This window comes from Vitis riparia, chromosome 13 (genome assembly GCF_004353265.1).
Source record: "Vitis riparia cultivar Riparia Gloire de Montpellier isolate 1030 chromosome 13, EGFV_Vit.rip_1.0, whole genome shotgun sequence".
NCBI classification, from domain to species: Eukaryota; Viridiplantae; Streptophyta; class Magnoliopsida; order Vitales; family Vitaceae; genus Vitis; species Vitis riparia.
Genome location: NC_048443.1, coordinates 189,804 through 213,689, shown reverse-complemented (window position 1 = coordinate 213,689; position 23,886 = coordinate 189,804). Strand labels below are relative to the sequence as shown.

The window sequence follows — 23,886 nt, the reverse complement described above, 5'->3', positions numbered from 1 at the left end:
TACACTCTCTATAATAAGTCGAAATCCAAACCTACACTATTCTTTATTCATTACTTTTTAATTAAATTATTTATTTATTTCGTTTCCATTATTTATATATATATATATATAAATATAACGAAACAACTCTTTACCATTTTTAAAATGTTTTTAAATGTTGAAATTTGAGTTTAAAATTATAATTCACGTTAAATTAGAAACTAATAATATTGTTTATGACTTTAGTATATATTTAACTTTATAATATTGCTTATATTTTATAACATTACATTCCATTATAATCCTTTTGTTTTCATAATCGTGAAAAATCATGAGAAGTGTAGAAATTTCAACTCAACTTTAGATTGTATTTGACATTTGGGCCTAGCACGACTTACTTTTCTAACCCATGCAAATTGCAATAGTAGGGGGATATAGTAAACTATATTCCAAAATGCATCTATTTTGTCCTAGTTTATTTTACTTTATGTTATAAGCTATATTTATCTAGTTCAAGTGAGATGGAAGTTAACTAACCAAAATTCGTCCATAATGATTTGAGGAAGTATTTTTAACATTTCTAACACTTCAATTTTTTATTTTTTAAGAGTTCGTTTAGTAGTGATTTTAGAAAATACTTCTAATATTTTTAATACTTGAAATTTTTTAATATTAAAGTATTCAAAAAATCATAAACGTTTTTTAAAATTACTGTCAAACATACTTTAAGTATTAAAAATGCCAAAAATATTTTAAAAAATCATTGCCAAACACACTCAATGTGTTTGGCAATAATTTTAAAAAATATTTCTGATATTTCTAATTCTTATATGTTAAATTTTTTAAAGTGTTAAAAATGTTGAAAGCGTTTTCTAAAATCACTGTCAAGCGGGTTCTTAAAATGCATTTGACAGTGATTATAGAGAACGTTTATAATATTTTTATCACTTTAAAATTTGTATCTCTCAAGTATTTATAAGGTTATAAGGTTAAAAACACTTAAAAGAGCGTGTTTGATAATGATTTTATGAAGTATTTTTACAATTTTTAATACTTAAAAAATGAAAAATTTCAAGTATTAAAAAAATAAAAAATATTTTTTAAAATTATTATCAAATATATTATAAACTTCCGACAGTGATTTTAGAAAACATTTTTAACATTTTTAGTATTTTAAAATTTTTATTATTTAAGTGTTAGAAATGTAACAAACGTCACTCTAAATTAGTTTTGTGTCAACTTGGTTTTCAACAATCATAAGGATGGATTGGATTTGGGAATGGTGAAAATCAACTGGGTTGATTCCCATTTTTGATTATCTTGCCCAAAAATGGAAAAAAATTGAACCAAACTCATATTTCAAGATTTGTATTTATTGTGATTTATGGTTGTTTGATGTTTAACAATTTTTTTTCATATTTATTACTTGTAATCTACAATTCCTCATTATTAAGTTATAGTAATTAAAAAAATTAATTGAGATTAAAGTCCAAATTAATTTTCATCTAATTAATCATCTGTATGGATCTCAAAAGAAGCTTGATTCTATTCAATATCTGCATCACTAGAAGTGGCTTAAAAGGAAAAAATTCTGAATGAAAAATAAAACCGAGGAGAGGGGGCGGGGGCAAAGGTTTATATTTGAAAAGGTGAGGCGGTAATGTTGTAATTAATGTTGGTGGCAGTTGAATGGGACTGAGATAAAAGGGGGATCCAAGCCTTCGCGAGGGTTTCTCTCTTTGGTTACACCACCACCACAGCCTCATCCCTCTCCATCCCTCTCCAGAGCACAAGAGCAGCGAAATCTAGGGTTAGGGTTAGTGTCAGCTTCCAATCTGGCTGTTTCCATTTGATTCTGAGGAGTGCCTCTAACTCCCTACAACAGCAAGAAAGAGGATGAGTATGGATCTGATCTCTTCCGACTCACATGGCAACCTTGATGCCCAGATTTCTCAGCTCATGCAGTGCAAGCCCTTGTCCGAGCAAGAGGTTCTCTCTTTCTTCTCTACGCCTTTCTTCCTTCGTTTCAAACATCATTTCCGCATCATTCCCTTGTTTTCTGGTAATTTACCTCGGATCTAGGGTTCTTTTGCCCTACCTTTGAAGCCAATCTCAGTTTTATCACTCTTTTTCTCTGAAGGGGTTCCGTTTATTTTCACTTTGCTGCCACTTGGAGGTTGATTTTCCATATAAGTGGGCAAGAGATACTGTCAATTGGGCCCCTGAAGGAAATTTGGTCTAATATATTTTCTTGAACGAATATGTTCATGGTGTAGCCGGTGGAAGAAATTGATCACCAAGCGCACTTCACCATTGGGCATGACGTTTATTATTCCTTTTTTCGCCCTTTTTTTCGTCTACATCATCCTCCGAGGTCGAAGGTGTTTCAAGTTGTTGAATGCTATGCCTTTCCTTTCTCAGCCAGCCGTTCATTACATTTACAAAAGGGAAATTTCACCAAACAACTTTATATTAGAAAATCTCTGTTAGGGTGAACGATTTCAGTTAATTTGTAATCTTAGTGTGGTTGGAAATAGACGCCTATATGATGGATTATATGAATTAAAGCTGTCTTCATTAACGACTCTTTCTTCCTTGCGTGCTGACAAAGTTAGGACCAAAAGAGTTGTTTAATTAAAGAGACATCTTCCATTGGTAAACACGGACAAATGGGTTATATTTAAAGGACAAGAATGAGAAAATCAATTGAATGGCATCTCTCCGCAATAGATTATATAAATTTTGGCATGTAAGTATATTCCAATAGAAATAAGTCATTCAGAACTAAGGCTCTATTTGGTTTACCAGAAAACGTGGAGGAAAAGAAAAATAGTAGAGAAAAAGGTAAATAAAGGAAAAAAAGGTTCGAGGTTTTAGGTTGGAGTCTCAAACAATAAATACGTTACAAGGAAAGAAAATGTAATCTAGTAAAATTTTCATCCACTTCATCCCAACCCCTTTTTTAAACAGAAAATGAAGAGTTTTGAAATGTATAAACTTCCCCAAGTTTCCATTATAATTTTTTGTCTTTAACTATTTTCATCATAAAGAAATGAAAATTGATAATCCTTTAATTTCTCCTTTTCGTATATGGCCCCTAAGATCTAAACAATGCCTAAATGAAAAGGGTCTAACATCTAGTAAAATAATTTTGGAAATCATTCACTGGTTTATTAGTGGGCTGTTCTGACCTCATTTAGAAATGAATATTTGATCCCTGTCATTGATGACTCATGATTGATAGATCTAGTGCCTAGAGAAATTAATGTTCTTTAAACAAGGGATGAAAAACACTATGGGTAGCGATTAAAATTGTGAGGTCTATCCAAACTGGTGAATACCATGGAATATGTGATGAGTTGCATTAGAATTTGGGTATTAGTGATTGAGGTGGAGAAGTTCCAGCCAACCCAAAATTCTTCCCCAATCTGTGTTGCCCATAAACAAATGTTTGGCTGTTGTATGCATTGTGTTTACTTTGATGCGCCTTCTCTAAGGTGTTTTTTTTTAATATTATTCTTATATACTATTAAAAAAAAAGAAAAGGTGGGTTGTTTTCCTATTTCCCATATCCACTATAACAACCAAACAACTTTCATTTCTCATTTGGACGTGTTTTTTGTGTCATTATTGATGCCATTTTCTATCCTATTAATGCATTAGTGTTAGTGAGGATCTGAAACCAGATTTGGAGGTCTAACAACTTTCTTTGCGGCTGTAGGTTAGGACATTATGCGAGAAGGCGAAGGAGATACTAATGGAGGAAAGTAATGTTCAGGTATCCTCATTTGTCCTATTTAATGCTATTTCTATCATTTTAATTGCATTTGTTCAGTTCCAGTATTTGTTTTGTTTTGTCATCTGAAAACTAATTTTTACAGTTTGAACTGATGAAGTGAATATTAGTTCCGAGGTTGAGTTACTGTACCTGTAGCTCATTCGAGCATTGTAGTGGCTAGTAAATGCCTAGATAGCTCAAAATTTAGAATCACTCAGTTCCTATTTCTCACTTCCTATTTACTGGCTGTGATGCTTTTCAATTCATATGGCTTACTAATAAAATGATAATCTGAAGCATTCAGAATTCGTGAACAAAAATTTGAGGTCTTTCCAGGACACTATGGTGTGTGCTATTCTGAGGTTGTTTTGACCATTTCTCCCTACACTCCAGTTGTGACAGTGATTGTAGTCATTTTGTGTGGGAGTGTTTATAGGTGACTTAAATGTGGTATTCACTGCTTTAGTTTCAACACAAGGTGTAGTATAAGATAGAGGCATTTATTATTCATCATTTTAGTGTGGAATATTTATAAAGTAATTTCTAGTTTTTGGCCATGAGACTCAATAAGGCAGAATTTTCTTCTCCGTTTTTTCCTTCCTAAAGGCAAGGTAGTGAGATTCAGAACGCCAGAAAAGGGGTCACAACTCTGGTTACAGGAAGTGCGCTTAAAGCACTTGAATAAGGCAAAAAAACCACACACACACACACACACACAAACAGAAGGGCTCAGCAAAAGAGTACCTATCAAAAAAAAAAAAAAGGGCTCAGCGAAAGAGGCTTAACCATCATCCTTGGCCTCAAGTAATGAAATCTGGAAAAGAAAAACTGCCCTGCCTCTAAAGAATCCTAAACAAGAGAACAAGGACTTCCAGAGAAAAAAAAATTGTGCTTAATTTTTTACCAGTTCATCCCTTCAAAAGTTTTACCCTCCACTTCCCTTTTCTTTTATGATGACAAAGTCTTCATACCAAATAAGGCATCACCCATGAAATACTAAAGATAGAAAACACCAAACTAGGGGCTTTGAGGATGGGAAAATGTATAAGGGTATGATTGGTCGATTCCTTTCCTGACCTACACAGATTACAACAAGATTCTTTTTTTTTTTTTTGATAGGTAAAAAGATTTCATTAAGAGCCAAAGGCTAGAGAAAAGGCATACACGGAGTATACCAAAGACAAAGAAGCAAAAAACAAAGCGACAAAACAAACATGACCCTTACTTGGTGGCTAGCCAGTCTACAAAATCTATCAAAGACAAAGTGTGTTCCTCTATATACACCCTAGCCCAATTCACAAAAGTGTACAAAAAAATGGATTTAATGTCTTGATCGTTCCTCTCCATATCATCAAATGCCCTCCTGTTTCTTTCTCTCCAAATGGTCCACATCAAGCAGAGGGGGGCAGCTCTCCAAGCTTTCTTCCTTTTCTTGCCCACAAAGGAACCATGCCAACCTAGGAGGTGTTTTTTCACAGAGGAGTGCATCACCCATTGCACCCCAAACAGGGAGAAAATTAGAAGCCATAACATTCTGGCTTTCTCGCAAAACAGTAGAAGGTGATCTGTGGTTTCCTCCTCACATTTACACAAAAAGCATCTGTTGGGGATGCTCCAACCAAATCTCTTCAGGCGGTCCGTGGTGAGCAACCTATTCCAAGCCGCCTCCCAGCCAAAGAAACTAGCCCTAATTGGAACCCAAGGCGTCCAAATAGTTCTAGCTGGGAAGGGGGGTTTGGTATCCCTTGAAAAAGAGCTATAAAAGGACTTGACAGAAAAGGTTCCATTCTTGTTCTCTTTCCACCGGAACAAGTCCTCCACACCTCTTCTAATGGTCAAGGGATGAAGCTTGCTTAATAAGCTTTCGACTTCTCCCACCTCCCAATCATTAAGGTGTCTATTAAAACGAAGCCCCCAGCTACCTCCTCCTTTGTCTTCCTCCCAAGCCTCAGCAACCCATCCTTCTTTATTGACAGAGAGGTTAAACAAGATGGGGAAAACTTCTTCTAGAGATTGATTTCCACACCACAAATCCTTCCAAAACTTCACTCTGGTGCTGTCCCCAATGATGAAGCGGGAATGAGAACGAAAATTCTCCCAACCTTTTCTGATGGCCTTCCAGACCCCCACCCCATGCCGGTTTCTTGCAACTTTGGAGCACCATCCTCCCTCTTGAAGATCATACTTACTAAGGATAATTTGCTTCCATAGGGGCTTATTCTCATTAGCGAATCTCCACAACCATTTCCCAAGAAGGGCCTTGTTAAAAGTAGCTAGACTACGAATGCCCAAGCCACCTTTCTTTTTATCGGCACAAACAACCTTCCAACTCACCAAGTGAGGTTTATTCTCTAAGGCTCCATCGCCCCATAAGAAATCCCTTTGGATCTTTTCAAGCCTTGCGCACACTCTCTTGGGGATCACAAAGAGAGAGAGAAAGTAGGTTGGGAGGCTTGAGAGGGTGCTTTTCAGCAGGGTAAGACGACTGCCTTTGGAGAGGTATTGCCTTTTCCAGAGAGATAACCTTTTCTTGAATCTTTCTTCCACTGCATCCCACACCCTAATGGATTTGTAGGGGGCTCCAAGGGGAAGACCCAAGTAGGATGTAGGTAAGCTCCCTATCTTACAACCCAAGACCGCCGCAAGAGTCTCCATAGGAATGCCTTCCCCCACTGGGATGACCTCTGTTTTATTCAGATTGATTTTTAATCCTGAAATCGCCTCAAACCACATGAAGGTCCAGCTAAGGTATTGCAACTGATCTGCATCGGTGTCACAGAAAATTAAGGTGTTATCGGCAAACAAGAGATGGGACACGAACAACCCCTCACTTCCTCTTCCTCCCACTCTGAAACCGGAAATAAAGTTTCCATTTCTTGCACGGGACAACAATTGGCTAAGAGCTTCCATGGCCAAAAGGAAAAGATAGGGGGATAGAGGGTCGCCCTGTCTCAATCCCCTAGAGCTACGAAAGAAGCCCGAGGGGCTTCCATTGATAAGGATCGAGAAGGAAGCCGTGGAGCAGCACCATTTTATCCAATTAATCCATCTGTGTCCAAATCCCATCTTGGACATCACCTCCATAAGAAAGTTCCAATTGACATGGTCAAAGGCCTTCTCAATGTCCATCTTGAGAAGGAGGCCCGGGATGTTGTCTTTCAATCTAGAATCAAGGGCTTCGTTAGCAATAAGAACAACGTCCAAAATCTGCCTCCCATGGACGAAAGCATGCTGAGAATCAGAAATCACCTCCCCCATCACTGTTTTCAGTCTATTGGTTAGGACTTTGGCAAGCAATTTGTACACACTCCCTGCCAGGTTGATTGGTTTGAAATCTTTTAGATCTTCGGTCCCCTCCTTCTTAGGAATGAGCAAGAGGAACGTGGAGTTTAAGCTTCTTTGGAAGGTCCCATGGAGGTAGAACTCCCTAAAGAGGCCTAAAATCTCTGGTTTAACAACGTCCCAACAGAATAACCAGAAGCCATTGTGAAGCCGTCTGGACCTGGGGCTTTGTCTCCACAGAAACTGCTTAGGGCTGCGAAAATTTCTTCATCAGAAAACATAACTTCTAGGCTGCTAGCCAAGCCTTCTCCCAACTCCTTGAAGTTAAGGCCATTTATACTAGGCCTCCAATCCCCAGGATCAGAGAGAAGGGTTTGCTAGGCATTGCAAACACCTTCTTTTATCTCTGCCAAGGATGAGAGATTCACCCCGTTTACTTTAATTTTGGATAGGAAATTCCTCCTTGCCCTAGCATTGGCCATTTTGTGGAAATACTTGGTATTTTTATCACCCTCTCTTAACCAGATTTCCCTTGACTTCTGTCTCCAAGAAGTTTCTTCTAGAAGGGCCCATTTCTTATATTCCTCAAGATCCAGATTTTTAGCCTATAGATCTTCAGGAGTAAGAGCGTTCTCATTCTCCTTAACCTCCCACCGTTGCAAGCGGGAGAAGGCCTCTGCTCTATTGAAAGAGACGTTGCCTACCACCTCCTTGTTCCATTTTTTTAGGTCCTTCTTAAGAGCTTTGAGCTTCTCAGCGATGCAGTGGCTGCTATAGCCTTCAACCGAATATCCATTCCACCAGCTTCTTACTAGGTCTTTGAATCCATCAATTTTCAGCTACATATTTTCAAAACGGAAGGGGCTTTTGCCTGAAGAGAAACCCCTAGCTTCTAGAATAATGGGCCTGTGGTCAGAGACCAGGTGAGGGAGAGCAGATTGTGAGATGGCAGAGAAGTGGTCCTCCCATTGGTCAGAGATTAAAAAACGGTCCAATCTAGAGGCAGCTTGAGAGTTCAAGCCCCCTATCCAAGTGAAAGGACCTCCAGCCAGTGGGATATCCCTCAGTCCCAGCTCCCCTATCACCTCTGAAAATCTCCTCATATCGGCTGTGAGTCTAGGGGCATTTCTTCTTTCCTCTGGATATCTAACAACATTAAAATCCCATCCTATGCACCAAGGGTCTTCCCAGAGGCCACGGATGGCTCCAAGCTCTTCCCAAAAGTCTTCCTTTTCACTACCTATCACTGGCCCGTACACTCTAGAGAAGATCCAAGAGAATCTGTCACTGCAGTTTCTAAAACGAACAGAGATGGAGTACCCCCCACTTTCTACCTCCAAATTCTCCAAAACTCTGTTATCCCATAAGAGAAGGAGTCCTCCTGCCGTGCCCCTTGCGTCCACTGAAGCCCAATGAAGAAATCTTCCTACTCCCACACTTTTCACCAATTGCATAAAAACATCTTTCACCTTTGTCTCCAAGAGACAAACCAAATCAGCCTTCTGATTCCTCACCACTCTCTTGATCAGTTTTCTTTTATCACTATCATTAAGCCCTCGGACGTTCCAGCAAAGAATTTTAATTCTCATTAATCAACTGGAATCAAATCCCAGGAGCTCTGACCAGATCTTTTGGATATCCCTGATTTCCCCTTATAACTAACAAAGCATTCCAATCTTTTTAACTCTTGTTCAAATCGGGTGGAACAAAATTTTTTCTTCTTCCTTCTCTTGCCGAGAGAGTTACTTCCAGTCCTCAACTTCAATTTCGAAAGCAGCTCCAGAATTTCGACTTCATGCCCTTCAATAGGCATTCCCAAGATTTTACTAAAATGTAATAATTTGGAGAGCTCCTCTTCTGACCATCCTTCTTCACACGGGGGGTAATCCGACGAGTCTCTCTGCTTTGCCATGTTTTTTCCCAGATCAGAGGTCGGGGCTTTTGTCAAAATCACTGTCGACCCATCTCTAAGCATGATGGATAGGGGGTTCGGTGTCACTTCTACGTCCCTTGCCATTGAAGTTAAGGGACTAGAGCCAGGTTCCCTTCCCCTCTCAAGCCCCGTGTCCCAGAAAGGAGAAGAAGAAGAGGATGAGTCCCCTCTCAAGGAGATCGGGGGAAGAGAAGGCATACCTTCTTTATTACGAGCTTCGACCGGGGGGAGGGAGGGGAAGCTCCTTCATAGATGTCGGCACTTCCACAAGGTGCGACGCTTCCAACTGGGTCGACTTACGAGCTTTGACGGGAAGGGAAAGCTCAAACGCATGCATCGGCGATTCCACAGGGGGTGACGCTTCCAGCTGGGGGGTTTTGCTAGCTTCAACGGGAAGGGATGTCGTCGGCGCATCCAAAAGGGGCGACGCAACCTTCTGGGAGTCCTTGAGAAGGAAGGAGTCGCGGAGGGTGTTCCACTCCGACGCAGCGAGCAGCTAGGGCTTTCTTGCCCTAAAGCTTTGGAAGGGGTTGGGCCGAGGGGTTTAAGAGAGGAACCCAAAGAGATTGGGACCTGGGCCTTCCCTAGCCCAGGCCCAAAGGGCCTTCCACATGCCAGGCTCGAATGGGCCAAGACATCCAGAAGCTGGCCTGTTTCCTCAACGCGGGCTTGGGAAAGGGGATGCTGGCTCGTCTCCATAGCGCGGGCAGGAGACGAGGGAGCCGCTGCACCCGTCATGTCTGCAGTAGGTGCACCAATCCCCAGGATCGGCGAAGGCAGCTTTTCAGGTTGCAGAATGACTGAGGAAGGGGGTTGGGGGTCCACGCTCCCCATAGCGCGTGAAGGGGCCACCACTTCATCCCCAACCATCCAAGCACCGGACCTGCAGGCGGGGATCACAGAGGAAAGGCAGGGCTCTTCTTCCCACCATAGTTGCAGAGCATAACAGGAGGCGCCAACGACTACCTGTAGCGAGCTTGGGTGTTGCCATCCTCTGGTTTCGACTAGTACTCTGGCCCACTTGAGGTTCCAACGCTCAGCTATGTTTTCGTCCACAGCTACGTACCTCCCACAGGAGTCTTCGAACTGCTTGAAGAGGCTTCTTCCCCAGAGATGCAGAGGGAGTCCTAAAATTCTAACCCACACATGGCGCGCATCCTCTTTATCTCCCTCAAGACATCCCATAGATGACTTCCATTTTTCTAGGCAGAAGCTTCTTCCTTTGAAACGTCTTGTCGTTGAACTATACACCCTTTCTGCTTCGTCCTCAAATTCAAACTCCATAAACATGAGATTTTCTCTCACGTTTGAAAGCCAGAGGTTTCCTTCCAAGAACCATGAGTTCTTCGCCCATGATCCGAAAGAAACAAGGTCAGGAAGACGATTAGCGTCCCCCACCCAAGAGCCCACAAGACACCTGCCCAGCAGCTCCTCATTCCTATCCAAAGTTTCTTTCTCAATTTCTAGCCAGACGGCATCGCGAGGCATGGGGCAGTCCCGAAGAGGGTATGAGCCTCTGCCTACGCTACTGTTGGGTGAGACTTGGGAAGGTAATTGTTTATCCAGCAAAACACCTCTCCATTGGAGGGGGGCGACTCCCACACTTCTCAATTTACTAGCAAGCATTTTCCAGCCTCCAACAAGCCCCCTTCCTTCAGGGAAAGCCAAGGAAAATCTTTTGTTCTCCGCATCTCTTATAACGCAGAACAAAAATCTTCCTGCTCTATTGCATCTGAGTTCCATACTGTAAACTCTATCACCTTCTGGCCAAAACTTTCTGAAAGGGGTTCTTTCCTTTAGCCCACAACATGATTCAACCCCTTCTAGCAGCAGAGATAAACCTTTTCCTCCAAATCTGATCCATGAAGAGAACTTAGGGCCTCTTTCACAGATCTTTCCACGCACTTTTCCTTTGTGGTCTTCTATGATAATCTCAGAAGTCTTCAAATCAATGCCAAACCAGCACTTACCACCAGGGGAAGTTACCGGCATTTTTACCGACAGATCTTCTCAGAACTCCAGCCTATCTATCGATCTTTCATAAGCATGGACATAACTTCCCAAAACTTTTAATAAACTAATCTAAAGAAAGGATCTTCTTTTTAATACAATCCTTATTTATCTATGAAAAAAAAAAAATCTAAACTCTAAAGAAAGGATCTTTTTGGTTATGCCTTTTGGGGGGAAAAAAAGAAGAAAAAGAAAGGATCTTTTTGTTTACCTATTGAAGATAAATAAATAAAGAAGGGATCTTTTCCAAAGCAGCTTCCCAAGAAAAAAAAACCAACCTTGGCTGAGCATTAGACGCCCACTCTCGTGATGTTAAAATGGAATGTTTGCCTAGAGGGAAGGGGCTCATGATGGAAAGATACAACTGAAATACAACATTTTTTGGTGATCTTTGAACTCATGTTTCCTTATCCTCTTTGACCACATGGAGGTAAATGCAAGCCACAAATCTCTTAACCAGCTGTAGCTTCCAGTCATGAGAATTGCTGAAAAATTGTTAGCTTCAATAACTACTTGCACCAATTGGACATCAATAATCTGTGACCACCCTTTTTGTCCTGATGAAAGAGCTTCAGGAAACAATCAATCAGTGCAGCAGTCTCCTATTATCAAACATCCTTCCAAAATTTAGTCCTTAGCCTACTTCCCACCAAGACACAACTAAAACCTTAAAAAACATCTGAAACATTATGATAGCTTTTGAACAAACCACACCAATAGGCTTGACTCCCCTTTCCTCCCTTTCTAGCACACCGATTCTCTCTATTTCCCCATACTTGACCACCACAACTTTTCTCCTCTATATCTATTCCCTGCAAACCTCCATAGCTACTTGCCCCTCAAAACTTTATTGAGATCAAGCAGCCTTCTTGTCCTTAAACCACCTTCCTTTTTTCTCTGTCGAGTGAGTAGTCTGCCTCCATAATTCTGTCTTTCCGTGTGGGAGTCTCATCAGTGTGTCTGATCTGTCATGCACTTATATTGGCATTATAAAACAAGACATAAAATATATTGGAAAACTCAACTTAGTATTTTGAATGAGTTGGTTTACTCATACCCTCTTAGGAAGATCTTTTGGTAAACAGAAGACATTTTATTTAAAAATACCAATAAAAGGGGTAAAACCAAGCATATAGGAGGTATACAAAGATCCTCAAAGGGAAGAGAGGGAAAAAGTAAACACACTAGAGCAACCCCATCCAATCAACGAAATATGGTGTGGAGCAACACCCTGTTCCCAAACAAAATTTGAACCAAAGAAAAAGGTGTCTAGATAAAAGAATCCTTTAGCAATTGAATTTGACTGCTCCAAGCCTCTGAAAGTTCTTTGGTTTCTCTCTTGCCAAATGATCCAATACAAATACAAGGGGGCTAACCTCCAAGCTTGGTTTTTCTTGCCCTTGGTTTTTTCCCGACAGAGCACCCATGTCATCCTGACAACACATCTTTCACCGAAAGAGACAGCACTCTAAACACATCTAAAAGTGAGAATGATAGGTGCCATAGGCTACCATCTGCCCCATTTTGAGATATCATCTTTTACTAGATGCTGGCCTTCTTTTAATTGTTGAATCCCAGACAGCTTTAGACTTACAACATGCTCTCAAAGACAATCTCAAATAAGTAGTAGATAAATGGTCCATTTTCCAACCTAACATGATTGTTAGATGCATTATATTCTCCACTTACCTCATTGGGGAGGTCTCACCCTTCTCCAAACAATTGACATTTAACCTAGAGACAGTTCCAAACTAAAGGAGGATACCCATAAGCCACAGAAGAAGTGTTCTACTTTGCACCACAGAAACAAAGTATTAATGGCAAATAGAGGATGTGAAATCTCTATACCTTGACCCTCATCCTTACTACCTCAAAATCTTGTGGAAACTCTTTTCGCCATTCTAGAATGAACAGAGAGAGGGAGAGAGATCTTGCCCACAATATCTGCTTTGAAGCTATTTAACTTTGAATTGATGGCTTCATGGGTAATTAGGACCAGAAGTAGGGATTTGCTTATCCTTCATAAAAGTATCTTGAACCTCTAAAACAATCGTCTTTTTTTTTTTTTTTCTTGATAGGCAAATGAAATATATATGTAAAGGGCCAGAAAAAGTGCACCAAACCTCAAAAACAATTGTCTTAGCCACTCATTTGATCCTGTTGGCAAGGGCCTTAGCTAATATGTTAATTTCTTTTGGTTTAACTCTCTCATGGAGTTTGTCTAACTATGCAAGAGCAGCTCTCTTATTTTGTTGGCTAAACTTGCTATTTTTCTTCCATTACAAGAAAACTTCTCTTTTTTGATGGTTAGATTTGTTATTTGGGTTAAAAGACATTCTATTCTTAGGAACATTCATCCCTCTTTGATTAAATAATGCACCCACTTTTCTTATGTTCAAGAACTTACTGATCCCTTCCTGGGCTTGAATTGTGATCTTGGCTGTCAGTCTGCTTTACTTATGCATGTATGAGGGCCTTTTGCAACTTTTCACAACAATATATACGTTATGGTTTCTGTATTTTTTTCCTTCTTTCTTCTTTTTTGATTGGCAAACAAAATTATATTAAAAGAATCTAACAAAAAGGGTGCAAGCAAAGTATGCCATTATTGCTGTATGACATATGGTGGTTAACCATTTGGCCTTTTCAGGCCTTTGACCAGGCTCTTTAGTGAAGTTTGGTGATTTAGGACTGACCTTGACCATACACCATTTTTGCCTTATGAAAAAAAACCAAAGTTTTGATGATAAGCTGGTGAAGATGGGCCCTTGAGGCTTGACTCTAGTAGTAAAGGGTTAGGGTGGGTTTGTGGGAGATTATAGGTTCAAGTCCCAATGAGGACAAAAAGAGGGAAAAAAATCTTACCTATCAAAAAATGGCTGGTGGAGACAGAACAAAAAATTGGCAATCCTTGGATTTGTACCAGAAAGGCATTTATTGTAGTCTTGCTCTTTTAACTCATGTAGACATGTTCTCTTTGGTGAGAGGATGGGATCTATCCTCTCTTTTATCTACTATACCAATCATGCTTTCATTTTCTCTGGAATTAGTATTGGTCTGCTTATCTATTATATACCATTGCATGGACATTTTATTAAATTTGTGTGTCAAACCTTCTATTTTCCTGTCAATCTTTGTAACTGCTTCAAAAATTTCCAACTATTATCATTTGCTTAGCCTTTTTCCACAATAAATCTGATCTTTCCAAGCCAATTTTCCCCCATATAAATTCCTATATTGGACTTTTATTCAGTGATTATAACTCATGAAATCCCAGAGAATTACTCATTTAAGTATATGGCCATGCTTTTAGTAGGTTGTGCATTAAATATTGTGCTAAAAAAGTGGAATCTTCTCTTAGACCAGGCTTGGCAATCAATGTATACTGATATGAGGTTCTCCAACTCAATCTTGATTGTAATACGCTCTAGTAGTTTGGGTCCCCAATTAAGTGCTGTTTTGGTGTGGTTATCGTGTAGCTGTAAAATTGCATGCAATTTCCTTAGTTTCATGTGATTTTTGGATTTCACGCGTCAGATGTTTTTTGTTCTCTTCTCCATCATGACTCCAGCTTCTTGTCTAAGTTTAATTTTTTTTTTCCTTTTTTTTTTTTTTTTCTGATTTGTGTATTGTACAGCCAGTAAAAAGCCCTGTGACCATATGTGGAGATATTCATGGGCAATTTCATGATCTTGCAGAACTTTTTCGAATTGGAGGGAAGGTATTTCGTCTGTGGCACTTCTATTCTCCTTTTCTCTTGGGTTTCTTTGTTTGAGCTAGGGAAGAAAATTCTGAGTGCCAAAGGTATGCTAATGAGGATGGAACTGGACATGAGGTGCCAGTGCATGTTTAGTTTTTGAAAATGAAGCTGCTTTACTGTGATTTTTTATTTTCTTTCTTGGAGCATGCTTAATACTATTTCATATGTTTTTTTAATAAATAAAAATGATTATGATTGTAATGTGGCAGCTGGGATTCTAGCCCAGGTCTCTATGGTGATAACATGGAATCTTACCACTAAATTACAGCCACCAATATAGCTTAGTATTATTTCATATCCTTTATTCATTAATTAACACTTCTAATATTTATTAATATTTTTTAGAACAAAAGCCCAATGTTGAGGCTCTAAATACCCTTGCCTTGGAATAAATTGTCCTGTAAAAGAAATCTAAAGAATATCATTCTTATTGACATATTTGGACACTAGCATTTTAATGTAAAGAACAAACTAATATGACTTATTTTGTATTTTTACCACCTAAAATTGATGTATTTGTGAATTTCTGTATTAGTTTGTCTTTGTGTCTAACTGCATCTTCCATAAAATAAATTGAGCAAGTTCAAGTCCTTTTTTTTTTTTCTACACCATCTGTTTCCATCTGTTTTTCCTTTCTGTTCTCTTTAAGTATGAACTTGATAATGTCTTTTTGCTTAATTGTTAGTGTCCAGATACGAATTACTTGTTCATGGGAGATTATGTGGATCGTGGGTATTATTCAGTTGAAACTGTCACGGTAAGTATCAGTTGAGTCATTGTAATTTTCAACTCCTATGATAGAAGAAAAACTTCAGATTAGACATGCACATCAATTTTGTTTAACTTTCAAAACACTCCAGCGGTGACATATGCTCCTTGTCAGTCCAACGCGTGCTTGGCCAACTATCATGCTATTGCTTTAAGGGTTGTTTCATTTAAAGGAATAAAACAATTGCGTATTTGGAAGAATAACCTCCATCTTTTATAACCATCAAAAATAATTCTTTTTGGACAAAAATCTCAAATATTTTATCCCTATTTCACATCTGGAAAAAAAGTATAGTGGTAAAAAAGTCAAATTGAGGTTATATTTACAATTTTCAATAAGTGGGGGTTATTTTTCTGATTGTGGAGATTATTTTATCCCTTTGGCATAAATATTTTTTGCTTTAATGGCATTATGAAAATTCCTTTATCATTAATTTATTCTTATGAATGTTCTTCACTATATTAGCATAGTAGTTAACTATTTATCTTAGTTAACTATTTATCAATGTTCTTCACTATATTATCTTAGTGGTCAACTATTTATTTCGCAAATGATAAATAATCCCAGAAATAGGCTAGTACTGAAGCAATAATTAGTGCTTGACTATGTTACTTGGGTTATGCCCTCTTTACTTGGGTTATCTTAGTGCTTGACTGTTTGGCATTTTAATATATCTTTATTTTAAAAGATAAAAAGAATAGTGCTGGAGTGTTTTAACTTAGATACAGTATATTTAGCTTGGACTAAGCTCTTTCTAGGTTTGTGCTTAGGCACAATGCTCCTTGTTAACATGCCTTTGTCTGGATCCCTCTTGAATTTTGAGTTCAATATCTTCATTTAGTCTCAGGGAATTTTTATATGCCTCCTTTGAGCTCCTTAAGGTTTATTAATGAAAAGGGAACGAAGAATCCCAATTTGACCCAATCAAGGTATTTTTGTTGTAGATTGCGTTTGAAGCTAAGGTTAGTGGTTGCTGGTTATTTGACTTCTATTTAGAATTTGGGAAGTCCTCTTTGGTAAAAAAATAAAATAAAATCTGATCACAAGAAATTCATATGATTTTTGGAATTTTTTAATTTTGGATTTTTTTTAAAATTCCAAAATTATTTTATTTTTTCATCTGATTCAATTACAAGTTTTCTATGTTCTAACTCCAATATTTGGAAGGTTTGGGAGTTCTAGCCAGAGAATTAGAGTTCTGATAGACTACTTTATTTGTTAGGAACTAGAATACAATGAGTGGATATTAATTTTTACACACTTTGGAATAGTTAAAGGTGAGATTCCGTTGTTCTTTTTTCCTTAGTGAGAATCCTAGAAAGGCTTTAGTGAGACTCTTAAGGTTTATCCCATCTCTCTCTCTCTCTACCCCCCATCAGTTAGAATATGTTTTTCTTGAGATAAGGTTGCAGTTAATAAATTTAATTTTTTTTTTATTAAAGAGCATTCTCATTGAAAATATTAAGCACAATTATTTTGGATTTGTTGACAAAATAAATTAGGGCATATAAGGATTTAGAAAAATGATTAGAGATGGGACTTGACAAATTTATGATAGTTTGTAAAGTATTTTTAGCTGCATTCAATTTGGATTTTACCATAGTTGTTACCCTTTTATTTTTTGTGATAATCGAGGAACCTTCCATGGCCGAGCCCTTTGGACTCTTCATGGGGACTCAAACCTCAGGGTGCTGACCATGCGCTCGCCACAACTTACACTGGGTAATCCAGGGTATTCAAACTAGTAGTAGGAATCGAACCCAAGACCTACCATGGTTGTCACCTTGTGATCTATATGACGTATTGTTTTTCATATTTTTGTATTGTATATGGTGTAATATTGTGATCATAGTATTTTTAACATATCTTCTTTCATATGTGTGTATATATATGTTTGTATGTATGTATGTATGTACATATGTATATTGTAAGAATATAGTTTAAAGCAATATGCAATTGATTTTACAAAAGATAGCAATTTTAAAATAGGTGAATACAAGCATTCAATAAAGCATATGTATGTAAACATTGAGCATTATAGTTTTGATGAAATCCCGTAATTATACATTATATTTTTGCCCATAAACCATCATAAAATATGAACTTATAAACTTCAACTATATTTTTAATTACAAGGTCCAACTAGTTTGCCAAAAAATACCATCATGCCAAGGTTCCAAGCTTCCATAAAGGTTGAACCGATATTTCTAAATAAGAAACGATGAGAACATACAAGAATGCTTGTGTACATGTATGGACTATTGACATGTGTATTTGTGTGCCATCTTCAAAGTTCTAAATTCATCATGAACACCCCATCCCTAAGAAAAGAGAAAAATAACAAAGGAAGGTGAGATATTAGACAACTTTTCATTCTTCTTTTGTCAATATCCTTAAGGTTAGCATTTAAATTGGTCTTGAGGGGTTGGGATAGGTAGGTTTCAATCACCATTTGATGCAATGTTACCTATAAAAAGGGTCAACATTTAAATCATTCTAATAAGACATGTTTCACTCAAATAACACCTCCTAGGCAATTTCCATAAAGCTGCAAACTTCCATAGATGCCTCCCACAACACACAATGTTTCTTCTGCTTGGGATCACCTCCTTTCTTTCTCCCATTGTTATAATATAAATAAACATTGTGACACTTCTTAATCATATAAATAATATTAAACATCATGTATTATATATGTATCAAAAGATACACTTGAGATATGTACTGGCAATATGTATCTTTTTGCATGGAAATTATATCATATATCATAAATTCTTGACAACTATTATCATAATCATTTTGGTGACATTGGTTGGCTTTTATTTCAGCTCTTGGTGGCCCTGAAAGTCCGTTATCCACAACGTATCACAATCCTCAGAGGAAATCATGAAAGCCGACAGGTATTCTATTGTTTAATTTTCCTCTTTTAATTGTGCGTTTATCCTTTTTTTTTTTAGTAGGCAATATAATTTATTAAAAAGATGTTAAAAGGGGTGAGCCCTAAAGGATGTATACAAATAAAACCCAAACAAAGTTTAAAAAGAAGAAGAAGCAGCAGCAGCTAGAGTCCAAGACAGACTAAACACAAAGAACATAAAAACTAAGGCTAGATTGTCATGATGTCCCCACTTCTATACTGTTTTGCCTCTTTTTCCTTCGCTTTTATAACCTGTATCATCCGCTTGGAATGTTTCAAAGCCTAGTCCACAGATAATCACATAATTTGACGGGTAGAGAAGTGAGAAGCCCTGAGGAGCCAAACCCTAAGAAGGGAAACATGAGAGACCCAGAGACGAGAGAAAAAAAAGTGGATTAGATTGTCAGTGTTCTCTCTCCTTTGTTTTGCCTTTTCTTTCTTTTCCTTTGCTTTAATAATCTGGATCATCCACTTTGAATGTTTTAAAGTATAAGCTACAGACATAAATTGACAGGTAGAGAAATGCTTGCTTTTTCCATGGGCACTATAACATGATTTGGACTTACTGGAATGCATATTATTGGCCCTCACTGCTCTCCTTTCCTCTTTCTGATATGCTCTCCTTTATGAAACAGCTGGAATGATTTGGTAGTGGTAGTAGTGATGATGGCTTTTTTTTGGTTTTATTTGGGTTTCCTTGATTTCTTCACTAGGGGTTGTCTTCTCTATGAAATTATTTGAGGTGCTTTTTCCTGTTTGTCTAGGTTATACGATATTATTTTCAGAAATTCTATACAATTGTTACTCTTTCTCTTTTTGAACCTATTAATACTAATGATATTTTTCTCCCTGTACTCTGGTGAGTGCTATCTACTGATATTGGCTCATGCTTTTGCCTGCAGATTACTCAGGTTTATGGGTTTTATGATGAATGCTTACGCAAGTAAGTTTCAAGTATCCTTGATCTGAAAGACAATGCCAAATCATATTCTACCCTTGTTGAATCATTTTAAGGCAAATTTGCTGAGTCTGCATCTATTTTACTAATTCTCTCTTTCTCACATACACACACATTCACTCTCTCTCACTCATTCACTCATTCAGTCATATACACACACATGGTGCTGAATAATGTTCTTTCTTGCTGTCCTTGAAGACTGGCTCAAGTGGAAAGGGGTTGGGGTGGAGAAATGGGAGGTCAAGTCCCAGCAGGGATAGAAAAGGAAAATAATGTTCTTTCTTGCACCCTAAGTTTTTATGCAGTTATAATATGATTGCTAATTTACTTGTTATTATTCAATACTCTAGCTGTAATGTCTGTCCCACTATGTTCCTAATTCCTACTTATCAAAAGGAAAAAAAAAAAAACTATGTTCTAAATTCCTATCTTGTCTGTTACAATTCATTATATTCTTCACATATCGTGAATAGTTCCAGCTTTATCTTCTGAATTAATTGAGTCTTCTTTATACCTATGTTTTGCATTGAGGTTCCCTATATTTGCCACACCTTATGGAGTTCTGCACCATTAGTATTTTAGTTTATGCTAGATTGCCCTTGATCTTTTCTGATTTGTCCATTCATACATGTGCAATGTTCCAAAATAACAAATTTTTGTTATAAAAGAGAAGGGGAATGATGTTTACCTAGTGAGGCTTTGTAAGAAGGATACTGTTGATGATAGGATTGAAGTGAGATTTATGTTTCTGTTCCAAAGTTTTTGAGATGGGCACCGTGAGGGAAGAAAAATTCACTTGGAGGAAACGTGTCAAGTCACTGTCCCATGCCCTCAATAGGGAGGTTATTCAAAGTGATCAGGTGGTGTGAAACCTTTAGTCATATTAAAACTGGACTAGATGTCTGAACTGGTTGGACAGCATTTGGCTTTTAATTTGGTTGATATCCTAGTCTCCTTGACCTTTTACCATTTAAAAGATTAAAATAATATTTATGGCATACTCCTTATGTTAGCAGTATTATGCTCTCAAATTATATTAGATTATTTTTATAACTTCTTACTTGCTGATCATATTCGTTTCTCTTTTTTTTTCTTTTCTAATATTTTTTTTATAGTTTTTCCACCTGTTTTTGTGTCATGAACATTTTGGCTAAGCTGTTCCAGAGTGAGCCAACCACTTTTCTTGTCTGGAATCTTTAAAACATTGATCCAATCATATGAACGGGAATCCCCAAAATATCTGATGGAGTGGCTGAACAAGAGGGATGAAAGACTCTGCATAGTGGGAACAAGGCAAAGTTGGGTTGGCTTGGTGTGTACAAAGTTGCATTAGCATGACTGCAGTATATTTTTTGAGAAATATTTCCTTTGAATTTGATGGGTACTTAACAATCAAACAACACCTGAGAAGCAGTTCTCCACTTTAACCATCCTGCATTCTACATGGAATGTTCTCCCTGATAATAAACAATTAACTTTTGATTTAGGTACCTTCTGATTGCCAATACCATTATTCCCTGATCTTGCTAAAGTCTTATACCATATACACTTTTTAGTCCGACTTGCCACAAAATCTTTGGATTCTGTAACTTTCCCATAGTTGTAGCTTAAAATTTATAGCTGTTCTAGTCTCATGAAATAAAACAATGTGAATGTCATCAGCAAACAATACGCATCATGGGACCTGCTTCTAGATATGCCTATCTTGTTGGATAATATTACTCTCATGAGCTGTCTCACTTGTTCATTTTAGTGACATTCTATGTAGGTGGTGTCATGCAGCATATTTCCCTCTCCTATTGCTTCTTGAATATCTGTATTCTGTACTGATACTCCTTTTTACTGTTTCTGACAGGTATGGAAATGCTAATGTTTGGAAGATTTTTACAGACCTTTTTGATTATTTCCCATTGACGGCCTTGGTTAGTAGAATTCTACATTTTCACATGTTATCTAAGGTCATTTTATGGTTATCCACTAGTATTTCTTACTAAGAATTGAGGTCATTAAATTGTTGCTTTCTTATTATTTTCCAGAAGCTTTCTTGAGTTGAAATAGCAAAATGAATTTTGTTATTTCTGTTCTACCTCTGGTTTTTTTTTTTTTTTTTTAATGCCTTTCCTGATTTTCTTGAGTTGAAATAGCAAAATAAATTTTGTGATTCTCTGTTTTTTTTGTCTGCCTTTCCTGATTTCCGTTTGTATTGTTAGACCACCACTTACCCCATAGGCTTAAGCTATATTAGATATTTTGGCTAATGCAACACCCTATCCCAAATATGATATACTTTGGCACATGTCAACAAATTAAGTAGTAAATTAGATGAAGAGGCTTGAGCACAAGACCTTCAAGAACCATAGCTCCTATACCTTGTGAAACTGCACTTATCCTAAAAGCTTTAAGAATGGACCAAAATAATATATCAACCTTTAGGATTTACCTGGCAACATATACTTTCTGTGAAGCTGGTTTTGTGCTCTTTGGTGTTTTGATATATTAATTCCTATCTTTAGATACAAGACCTCCGAGAACCAAAGTTCTAATGCTATGTGAAAGAGTGACTTCAAAAAGCTTGAAATGTTAGGAATGGACCAATGATATACCAAGCTGATTATCACTTAACATTTGCATTGTCGTTGTGTACTTCCTGTCTTCTTGTGTAGCTGGTTTTGTGCCTTGTAGTGCTTGTATATATAACTATCCTTATTATAAGATTAAAAAAGAAAAAAGAAAAAGGAAAATCATTGGGGTGTTCCCCTTTTCTTCTATATGAAATTTGTTGTTTAATAAGGAAGTACATGTTTTAGTGTTTCTAACTTTGTGGATAAATGTTAAATTAGTAGTGGCCTTGATACATGTAGTATGGGGTCATAGATTTTTCACAGAACAAATCAAACTGCTTGTTAGTATTTTCCGACTGCAGTCTGTATGTTGCTGTGTTTTTGTAAGGGAACTTAGCCTTTTTTGTTAAATAACCAGATGGTCTTTTTTTTTTTTGGACTTTTAGGTTGAATCTGAAATATTTTGTTTGCATGGTGGATTGTCCCCATCCATTGAAACACTTGATAACATTCGGAATTTTGACCGTGTTCAAGAAGTTCCTCATGAAGGGCCCATGTGTGATCTCTTATGGTCTGATCCAGATGATCGGTGTGGTTGGGGTATCTCTCCCCGTGGTGCTGGATATACTTTTGGCCAGGTATGGTTCAGATACCATTTTTATGTTTATTTCTTTCTCCCACTTCTCCCCCAAAAAATGGTGTTCTTGGAGCCTTTACTAGTTTCTTCACATGTGAAATACATTATTTCAGGACATATCTGAGCAATTCAATCATACTAACAACCTCAAGCTGATTGCTAGAGCTCATCAACTGGTTATGGAGGGATTTAACTGGGGACATGTAATTACTAATTCTTCAGTGGCTGGGGCAAATTTTGATTTGTTCTGTATATTAGGTGGCTGGGTTTGTTAATTTGACATTGCCTGTGACAGGAACAAAAAGTTGTCACCATATTTAGTGCACCCAACTACTGTTATCGCTGTGGAAACATGGCATCAATTTTGGAAGTTGATGACTGCAAAGGTCACACATTCATTCAGGTTTGTCTCTTTTGCACTCACATACAAAGACATGCATGAAGGCACATAGGCAAATGAACATGATGAAAATTTTTCAAAATAAGCTGGGCTGTTTCTCATCCAAGTTTACTTCAAGTACTCATTAAATAATGTGACACATGGGAAACAGCAAGATTTTGCCTGATTTTGTCATTGGCATGGGGGCTTTTTCCAAACTAATTACTGCATGCAGTTGTGGTAGCGATCTAGTTTTGGAGATGGTAATAGAGTTGCTCATGTTCTTGTGGATGCAGTTTGAACCAGCTCCAAGGAGAGGAGAACCAGATGTAACCCGCAGAACGCCTGATTACTTTTTGTAGTGGTGCCACCCAGTCACTCAATTTCCTGCAGCATCTTCATACTAGTCTGAATGAGGTGTTAGTAATATCAGGCTGCTAGGCTTTTATTACTGGTGGTGGGATGGTCCAGAAGCATGTAAAATGGGCATTGCTTAGGCCCCCTTGCATTTAAATTATGTAGGCTGTGCAGCTGCCAATGCTGTAGTGTATCATTTCCTGCTTAAATTGGGGTGCTATTTTGGTTTTTTGTTTTTTGTCCTTTTCTTTGTCATAGATTTGCTTCTTCCTTTTTTCCTTGGGGCTGTAGAGAGGGTACAAGGAGATTCAATTTTTTATTTGGCTATCAAATTTTCTCTTATTTCATTGCTTTAATTAGTTTCATTTCTTCTTTTCTTTGATGGCCTGAGTGACAGAAAAAATGGATCTGAGCAGCATTTGTTGGCTGCGCAAGAAATGGGCTACAAAGAGTCGGGCTTGTGGTTTTATCGCAGAGCTAATATAAATTTGATGAACGTGTTGCAGGGACCAAAGTTAGCCTAATATAATATATTTGTTGATGATGGTTTCTTTGTAGAAAGAAGG

The 23,886-nt window shown here is 37.7% G+C and overlaps 1 protein-coding gene across 1 annotated transcript; it reads left to right on the top strand.

Moving 5' to 3' along the window:
- The first annotated feature begins 1,683 nt into the window (after positions 1–1,683).
- LOC117928078 (serine/threonine-protein phosphatase PP2A-2 catalytic subunit-like) lies at positions 1,684–23,676 on the top strand. Its single transcript, XM_034847874.1, has 11 exons — positions 1,684–1,968; positions 3,701–3,757; positions 14,620–14,703; positions 15,428–15,499; positions 18,340–18,411; positions 19,331–19,371; positions 21,242–21,308; positions 22,394–22,585; positions 22,698–22,787; positions 22,880–22,987; positions 23,260–23,676. The coding sequence occupies exons 1-11, from the start codon at positions 1,876–1,878 to the stop codon at positions 23,323–23,325; spliced, it is 942 nt and encodes a 313-aa protein (XP_034703765.1). The 5' UTR covers positions 1,684–1,875; the 3' UTR covers positions 23,326–23,676.
- Positions 23,677–23,886: the final 210 nt, after the last annotated feature.